At 41.6% G+C, this 9,855-nt stretch overlaps 1 protein-coding gene across 3 annotated transcripts in view; it reads right to left on the bottom strand.

Annotated features, from left to right (window-relative positions):
* Window positions 1-2,149: 2,149 nt before the first annotated feature.
* Window positions 2,150-9,855, bottom strand: part of FLRT2 (fibronectin leucine rich transmembrane protein 2) — a 101,554-nt gene continuing 93,848 nt past the window's right edge. For all 3 annotated transcript variants that reach the window (XM_084967048.1, XM_084967049.1, XM_021099587.2), the window contains one exon: window positions 2,150-9,721. In XM_084967048.1, coding sequence (XP_084823174.1) covers window positions 7,344-9,326 — 1,983 coding nt within the window. In that variant the 5' untranslated portion in view covers window positions 9,327-9,721 and the 3' untranslated portion in view covers window positions 2,150-7,343. The remainder of the gene's footprint in view (window positions 9,722-9,855) is intronic.

The following is a 9,855-nucleotide window of genomic DNA, read 5'->3' as shown; positions in this document are numbered from 1 at the left end:
TTAAAATATATGTCTAATCTAGAGTACATAATGATTGAGGAAGAAATACTGGTCAGGAGTACCAGGGAATAATATGTGGAAAGACATATGCATCACACAGGAGTTTGATTTATCTCTCAAAGGAATGGTCATGGAATATTTTGAAATTGAGAAAGCATCACGTCAGGTATTCTTTATAGATTATCCTTTGTACGTAAGCAAGGTTGAAGTGGGAGCAGATTAGAGGAAGGATCTTAACCATGTTCAGAAACTGAGAGAAGAAAACACTTTTGAGGAAGCATGTAACTGCTGCAACTAGGATGGTTAGCTGATGATTTAAATATAGGTTCCTGAGAGCTCCAAGAAGTCAAAGAGGTGGGAAGAGGCGGGGCCATGTGTTGAATACCAGCAGCTGCCAGGAAAGATTTCTGATGATGCAAAGTTAAGTCTCCTGGAAAACTGTCTCACTCAGCACCCAAACTTATCAGGCCTCAGCAAATATTTGTTGAATGAAAACAAAACTAAACTAACAGAAGCTCATACTATCCAAACCAGTGAGTTCAGCAGACTCTGTGATTGATCACACTTTTCTATTTGATTAGAAAAAAAATGGCAATTTTTTTTTCCTGACCCTCTGCTTTCCTTTGGGTTTGGAAAGCATTATGGAGGTTTATTATGTCAAATGCTAAGAATCCCCCTAAGAGTAAATTGAAATCTTCATTTAGTTCAGGCTTCATACAAAGGAAATGGACAAGTGGGATCATCTCTTGGTGTGTGTGCTAAAATGACATCTGGTTTGGAGTTTAACACTAAAAATTGTCTGTCCTTAATTATCTGTATAACTAATGAAATAGAGCTTGTAGAATACCCTTTCAAGCACACTATCTCTATTTGTTTGAGAAAAAAAGGCGTAAACCAAGAAACCAGTTTGCTAACACCCTAATAGATTCTGACATATGAGCATCTTCAGCAGGATTTACAAAATACTTAGAGCAACCTCTCAAGTATGAAGCAAATTCATTACTAAAAATAACCTGACCGAAGCCTTTTTCATCATTCTCTCGGCTCTGGAGATGTGGACATACTTGATTCCATCTGAAGCTTTCAAATCAAATCGATGTGTAGGCATCAAGTAATCAAAAAAATTATTTAAACTACTATTAAAATGTAGGAATGAATGACCAAGGGAGTTCAAAGACATGGACATTTTGTAAAAATTGTAAAAATATGCACTTTCTTTGTCACCAACAACAATCCATGTATGCCTCCAGTGAGTGAAGCTGTGGTATCTCTATCTTTGAAAATCTTCAGCACTAAAAATTTGTCCTGAAGGGTAGTCAGTTTTAAGTCTAGTCTAATTATTAAGAGGCAAGAAAACATTTCAGAAGAGTCCCTAGAGTCAGGTGCTATTATCACCATTATTTTGGACTGACTTCCATGCTGGGTCTCAATGGGAATTTAAGATGTTGTCCCCAAATTTTCAATTATGTGGTGAAAATTTGAAAATTTAATTCTGTTGAGTTCTGATTTTATCAAGGCACTCTCACTTTGTTTCATCTATTAAACATCAAGATCATCTAATATCTCTCTCTAATATATAAATTTGATGCATTATCAAATTTACCAACATTTATGTACATCTCTTTTGTCATTTCAGACACTCTGTGGAATTTAACGAGGGAATGTAAGGTTATTATATGGGTTCTGAGACACTGAAATGCAGTAGAAAGACATTTATTACCCAATCTGTGGGCTTCTTAGCAGCAGAGCCATATTTTTTCTCTGAATCCCAATAGAACCTCAGAAAGTACTTTGTCAAAAATAGATGAGGAGTAAATACATTGGAGCAACAATCTTTAGGAACATGGTGGGGTAGAAGATACATTTGATTTAGCTGGGACTGTATTTTTTTCTTCTTCTTCTTCTTCTGTGAAATCTTTGAATTCAGACCAGTGCTTGGAACTGAGTCGAAAGAGTTTCATAAAACTTTTTGAATGAAATTTATTCCTTGACTAAGGGTCTGGTCTCCATAAAGTTTGTAACTTTTGGCAAAAGTAGCCAAGAACACATAGATACTATTTTACATAAGATCTCCCAAAGGTACTATGAATCCCCTGTTACCACTGTCTTTCATAGTTAATTCTCCAACAGACATTCTGCAAATCATTAATACTGGTAACTGAAGTGTCATGATTTTATTTCCTGATTCAGTTTCTGTCAAATACATTGTAAGTGAAATGGCCAAGAGGAGTTAGAGAAAGGGGTTCTGGAAAATCAGGAGGTTAATCTCAAGTTGAACTTGAGCATATGAATAAATACATTATCATGAGTGCTCATTGAAAGTATGAGTGGGTGAGCTATAAACAATTCTGAAATAGAAAGTACCATGAGAATTCTTAAGGAAAATTGACATTTAAAGCCAAGAATTTATATTATGAAATAGGGAAAAACATTATTCTGATGAGATAACTACATTGATATTTATCTATATTCTAAACAACACAGGTTTCACAAACACAAAATAATATGCTCAATGTATGTGTGCATATTCAAAAGATATTCAGGAACACACAATTGAGTCAGGAAATAGAAAAGAACATGAAGATTTCATATAAACCCTTCCCACAAAAAGGGTCCAATGGCTTTAAAACACAGACGTCATCTCCCAGGTAAGAGAAAATGAAAAATCCCATTACCTCCTTCATTCTTACCATCGTCCTCCATCAGGAAACGGCCCTCATTTCGCTTTGACATGAACAAAACAAGGATTGGCAGTGTCCCAAGGAACTTACTCAGATAAACACAATGTGGTTTCTTTTTAAAATAAGCCTTTACTGAATATATCAACAAAGTACTGTATAGTGTAGAGTGAAGTTTGTAGTCAACAAAGTGTGTGATCACGGTGGGTCTCAGAGGATGTGTGATGCAGAATCTTCCAGCCCCTTGCTGTCCCCCGCCAGTGAGAACACACTACACATAAACCAGAAGCAAGTCAACATATAGCTCAAACAATAAAAAAATCAAGATTTACTTTCGGTGAATGCATACTGGTCCTAGGAAGGACACAAAGTGGCAACGCCTTCCCCTTGTAAGTTCTAAATCTTACATTCTACGCATGTCTTTACAAATGCCCCAGTATGGTGCGTGCGTGCGTGCGTGCGTGTGTGTGTGTGTGTGTGTGTGTATGCAAGTGTGTGTTTTACGCTAGCTTAAAAATACCTATTGTGATGGTCTTGCTTTGTGCTCTTCTGGTGTGTGTGCGGCTAGAAAAAGAAAACACAAAAACTAGAGCCAAAGAATCTGATTTTTTTTGTTATAATGACTGTATCCCACATGCACAAAACTTTCTCCCCACCATCAGTAATAAGCATTCTTCATTATCAGCAAGTGTCTTTCAACCCCACTGAAGAAATTGGAGAAGGAGGTAAGCTACTGATTCCTACGTGAATATTTTTATTTTAAAAAAAGAGTATCAGGCAAAGTTGGACAAGACTAACAATGAAAGGAGTTGGGGGGTATCTTGTGCATGGATCTCTTTCCTTGGGGGGGTGCTCTTCTCTGCTTCACTTTGCCATAAAGTTGGAGAAGTCACAAGGAACACCATCATTCTCCCGTTCTCCAGTGAAAGTCAATGTCTTCCCTTTATAGAGTAGAGAAAAATGCTATAAATAAAGTAGTAATGGAAATGGATCACTTCACTGTTGAAAGTTGCAATGGATTCTGCAGGTGAGGTTTGCTAATCAAGCCACCTGCTCCCTGGGGCTAGCAACCACACTGCCTTGTGTTTGGAGTGGAGGCTCTGCTCACAACACGAAAAGCTGTTCCTCCTCAGTGGGGAAGGAAGTTCTGACTCCTGTGGAATGACCAAGACCATTCACATCTGCAGCAGTAGGAAACGGAGCCATAATACTAGCTGTTTTATTCAACCCTTTTAACCAGACTGGTCATGTTATACTGTTTTTTGTTTTGTTTTTTTAAATCTCAGGGAATATATCTAATGTATTTTCAACAAACATCCAGATAACTAGAAACTGTATTATTTCTCACCAGGTAGAATGTTTTCTACTTCATATACAAGAAAAATATGCAGGGGAACATCCTTTTTGTTTCTACCTTTGATTGTCCCATGTGATGGGCTCTTAATGCATTCTACAGTTTTGAGGGAAGTGCAGGGCTTCTGCATGCTCAAACACATCTCTCCAAATAAGTAAGTTATTAATGACAACCCCGGGTATTAAGAATGCTCAATAATATCTGTGTGATGGCAGCTGTGCCTTTTCCTTTTGGAATTTCCTCTGCACAGTGACAGTTACCTCGCTCTGAAAGTGGTCACATATGACCTGAAGTCACCTCATTTGGTCAGGCAGCATCAATTTCATGATAAACCAATAAGTATTGTTCATGGTATTGTCCTGCACCTTCAACTCTGACTCTTAACTAATCTCAAAAAACATAATCATGACAGCCAGAGAGGTCCAAAATAGACAGCTGAGTCGATATATCAGCAAAATACATTCTCATGACAAAAATGCCGATCAAAGCATAATCCACCACTGATGGTTGTTCAGCAGTTTTCCTAAGACACACAAGACATTTACAAATTTCATGATGTGCTTTCTATCCTGGTGTAGGTAAGAGCCCCAGATATGCTATTACAAATGGGAGACTGATCTTAATTTTAGCAGTCTTTGCCATGTGGTGCACAAGATCAGAATTAAGCCTAAACTAGGTTCTATCTCCTCAGGAATGCCTTCTAGCAAAGGAACTATTTCAGATCATCCTAAACATTTCACTTGACTAGGTCTCCATTATAGGACTTAAGCCCCAGATAATTCTGTGAATCCTATAAGACATTATAGAAACCTCTCCAACCTTGGTCTTCTTGGCTTAAAGCAAAGATGTTTGTTTTCAGCAGCCAAATAGCCTGCTGGAGGTTAAACACACAACACAAATAAATGAGAATGGTTATTTTGTGGATAAAAGGAAAGAACCCTCAAAAATCAAAGTCAAAGTACCATCATTTGAACACATAATTTTATCTACACAGCCAAGGAGAAAAGGACAGTGGAAAGGAACTATCCAGTTAAATACATAAAGCCCCATGTCATTGTCCTGCATTTGGATTGCTTACTGCTATGCTGATCACCTTCACAGATTGTCTCATTTCTTCACGGCGTGGACCTCGCTTTAAAAAAGCAACAACCCAAACAAACCCAGCTCACAGACTAAAATGGAAACCAAAGTCACTTTAGAATTAACTCAAATGAATTCGTAGCTAATTTCAGCTTGACTGCACAGTTTTGATTCTTGTGTCTATAACATTATAACTTCAGTTATATGTTCTGTTTATTCTGAGGGACAAGGGAGATTAAAACATATGAGCAGGGGATATATTATTGAAGAAAATAAATCTCTTACTATAAAGTAAAACTTGCATAGCATTTTATACCTAAACTTTTACAAAGAAGACACATCACAGTTCTATTTTGTTAAAAGTAAGAGGGACAGAGAAAAACAAAGCAAAAGGACTGTGACATTAACTTCATAGGTCCCTAAAATAATGACCAGTGACTCAGGAAATATGTAACACAGAATGAAGTGCTTAAATTTGATTTTAAAAAGAATTTTCCAAGGGTGTATTTTTTAAATGTATGTATGTATGTGATCGATAGCCCTTCTACATCTAAGAGACAGAAAGGAGTAAATGATACATGTTTTCTGAAGACAGACATTGCTTCGAAAATATCTAGAATTAAGCCTGGATGCCCCTTTTCTCTGTGCCCTCTGCTCTATGCCTTGCCCTGCCGAGATTAGGGGAACAGGCCTTCACTCTCTGACTTGTTCATTTTCATCTGTTATCCTGTTAATATATGATTGATTATCCCTCCACCATTCCCAAAAAAAGAGGAACATCCACAATTGAAAAGGAATAAATGAAATTTAAAACATGGAAGGGGATCAAAGACAGTTCAAGGTGGAAACTTGGTATTGCTTTTTTTAAAAAAATAATCATTTTGCCAGCTTTGATGTGTCCTTACAGAATTGTTAGCAGGGAAAATTAGTATACATCTTAAAGTGTGTGTGGACATTTTGTGCAACCAAGACTGGCGTCCATCATTTTCTTTTGAATTTTGAGCAGAGGGGGAAAAAAAACAAATGGAGCATAAACAGCTAATTATGAAAATATACGTGAGGTGATTGGAAGACAAGAATTTCCAAGGGGATAAAGGTATTAATTCAAGCTATTTCAACATGATGCTAAAAAAGTTAGTTGATAGAATATAGCAGAACCACTGGTCACTTGCTTATGTCTAAATGGTATCAATAATTTCTCGATAACAGGTTTAGTATATTCCAAACATGGATCCCTTGTTGGTGTAAATATCATGTTGATATAGCTGCAGTGAATCTACTCAAATAATTCTCATTATCAAAAATAATTCCATTCAATATAATTCTTCCCATTATTTTATTAGCCTCTTCTAAAAAAAGTATTCTAGAATATATCTCTGTTGAATGTGATTCAACCTGATGTATAATTTGAAGGGTAATGCTTTTAAAGGGACTTTTCTTGCTGGGACATCCTACCTGCCCCCAAAGATGACTGAAATCAGTCTCTGGTCTCTGTTTCACATAGGGTCGGGGAGCATGAAGCGTGATTCTTCAAGTTCCCAGTTAGAAAGCCAACCCCTGGGTGTTAAGGTCTTTTCAGATCTCATCTCATGTTCTTGATTCTGCCAGCCTGGGTTAACTTATCTCACAGGAACTGATTTCCTCGAGATGCTTCCTACATTTCCTGTCGTGGGTCAGATCAGGGTGACTGCTTCCTTTCCTAATATATTCTAGAAGTTTTCACTTTTCTTCCAGACCAGGAAGAATAGAAATAGCATGAAGAGATCTGGGGGCATTTATTTTTTTTTTTACACATATTACTTATCCCACCCTGATGAGTCTATCTTAACCTGCCCTTTCATCTGACCGCCAACTCGAGGAAAGGAATTTATTCTGAAGCTTCAACAGCAAAGTTGTGAATACATATCAAGAGGAAGAATCACTTGTTCTTTCACCTTGGCATTGGGTTCTCATCGTACAACCCTGTACAGTACTTCAGCAACTATTTTTTTTTTTTAAGATTTAAAAAGCAAAGAGTTACAAAACTGTTTGTAATTAACTTGGAATAGAAAAGATAGCACTTTTTTTTTAAATCCCATTATATAGTACACCGTATAAATTACAGAGTATTCAAATGCACAAATGCATCTGTGTAACATTTATCAAATGTAATTCGCGTGTCTTTATGTGCACACACGTGTGTGTTCTCGAGAGTCTTACTGTCCGCCTTTGGAACGCTGGCCCTCTGGCTGTCACGTATGGCAGTGCTCCAGGTCTGGCACACTGCTGTTGCAGTATCGCATGTTGTTGGGGATATGGCAGTCTGTGTAATTAATGCCCCCATTTGGGGTGTAAATGGGCTGCAGTCTGAAATCTCCTTTAAGGAGCTGATCGTTATTTAAGGAGACGATCTGAAAGCTGGTTTCTGTCATCTCCAGGATGGAGTTGTCCTTCTTGGTGCCTGCCTCACAATAGTCATCTTTCCGCCGGCCTCGGTTGTATTTCCACTTCTGGGAAGTGTAGCGCCCCTTCTTGTGCATGTGCCAGCAAAAGACGCTGAGCAGGACCACAAGCACAAAGATCACGGCGCCCCCGATCAGGCCTGCCAGCAGAAAAGGGGAGCCCATGCTGTGGGAAGTCGTCTGCTCGTGGCTGGAAGCAGTGTTGCTGCCATTGTTCAGGTAGGAGGCATGGGTGGTGGCCTCCGAACAAATGGTGTCTTCCACGGCTCGGTAGTTAAAAGCATCCAGCGGCACTAAACAAATCCGATACGTGGATCTGGGCTCTAGGTTCACCAGGCTCAAATGCTGCTTCTCACCACTGACGATGCGTTCCTGAACGATGCCCCCTACCAAACTGTGGCCCATTTTCACCCACGTGAGTTTGTACGCCATCACCGTAAAGACAGAGAGCCAGCTGACTTGAATGGAAGTGTCATTCACGAAATGGATAGACAGCTGAACCCGGTCAGAAAGGGGTGGCGTCACTCGATCTCTGCCATCCCAGTCAGGATGCGTGGGGACTTTTGACGCCGTTGGAGTCACCGGCGTAGAGCTTCTGCTCAGGGTGGGGACAGAGAGCGTGGGAGGCTGAGTGGGGGGAGAAGCTGGACTTGGGGCCAGGGTGACGCGAGGCAGGCCGGGGGTGGTGGTGGGACAGGACAAGAGATTCAGATTCAACTCCCGGACCGCCATCCCCCGGACCTGCTCAGGACCTTGGCACATGAAGCCTCGCACGTTGAGAGATGCCGGGATGTGTTTGAGCCATTCCGTGACCCATTTGATGCTGCAGTCACAGAACCAAGGGTTATTCCGAGCCGTGAGCTGCTTCAGGTTGGAGAGGTTGTCAAAGACCCCTTGAGTCAACACGCGCAGCTGGTTGTTGGATATGTCCAGCCGTTCCAGCTTCCGGAGGTTGGAGAAGGCCGTCAAGGGGATGTGGTTGATCTGGTTGTCCTGCAGGTAGAGCCTGATCAGATGCGTCCCCGGGAGGTCGGGAGGCGGGTGGGAGAGCGAATTCCGCACGATGGAAAACTCCTTGAGCTTGGTGAGATGGCTGAAGGTGCCCTCGGCGATGCCCTTGTTGGTCAGGAGGTTTCCGTCCACGATCAGCCGCTCCAGGCTCGTGAGGTTCTGAAAGGCCATGTCCGATATGACAGCAATGCGGTTCTCATCCACTCTCAGCTCCTGTAAGTCCACCGGAAGCCCAACAGGCACGCTGCTCAGGTGATTCTTGGACAGAAATAACAGTTTGAGGCTAATGGCCTCCCGGAAGGCCCCGTCTTCCACCCCCACGGTGGAGATGGAGTTGTCATCCAGGTGGAGCTCCTCCAGCTTCAAGAGCTGGGCCAGGGCCGCCCGTGAAATGGTCTGAATGTTGTTTTCCTGCAGGTGGAGGACTCGGACGTTCTTGGGGAGGTTCATAGGGAATTCATCCAGCTGGTTGCCGTACAGGTAGACGGTGTGCACCGACTGGACACTGTGCAGCTCGGCAGGAAACCCAGCATTATTAATTTGGTTGTTGTGGAGGTAGAGTACAGTGACGCCCTCCGGGATTCCAAGAGGCACTGAGGTCAAGCTTCGCTCGTTACAGTAGACAAAGTTCCTGTCGCAGCGGCACACGCTGGGGCACGCCAGCAGTTGCGACACTTGTGAGGAGAGCCCCAGGGAAAGGAGAAGCCAAGCTTTCAGGAAGAAAGCCCCCTGGCTGGGCCCCCGGGTGGTCTGTCGGCCCATTTTCTGAAGTACACCAATGAAATGCAAGGTGGTGGGGAAAAGGCAAAGCAAGAAAAAACAAAACCAAAAAACCCCAGAGAGAACCACCAAGATGACCGAACGGGGTTCCGTCAAAGTCCAGAACTCCACCTAGAGGCAAAGTCTCCAAGGCCCACGGTCACCGAATCTTCCTGTGGTCTCTGGTCTTTATCAGCCTGTGTGGCCCTCTTTGCTAGTGTCCTCCATGTGCAAAAAAAAATTTCAACAGAGAAGAGTTTTCCACCCAGGCAACAAGTGAAGCCAAGTTAGCTGCGGTCAACGGGGGCACAACTGGACAGGCCGAATCTCTTCTTCGGTGCTCGGTCAGGTCAGTGCGGATCAGCCTATGAACTTTGTGGTTAAGCTTAAGCTGCAATCTGTGGTAGGAAAGTAGAGAGAAAGAAGTCAGTTAAGGGTGGCGAATGGATCAAATGCTGATCTGACCGTAAGCCTTTCAAGAATGCTGGGACAGGGACTAAATGCCCAGAGGTAGGGAGTTAGCATTAGGTTA

The sequence above is a fragment of the Sus scrofa genome, chromosome 7, assembly GCF_054392235.1.
Source record: "Sus scrofa isolate SSC_HxYL_T2T_F1_AM1 chromosome 7, Sscrofa_HxYL_maternal_Yorkshire_Landrace_v2.0, whole genome shotgun sequence".
NCBI classification, from domain to species: Eukaryota; Metazoa; Chordata; class Mammalia; order Artiodactyla; family Suidae; genus Sus; species Sus scrofa.
Note: the sequence above shows the minus strand (reverse complement) of the source record. Positions and strands in the feature narration are given on the sequence as shown.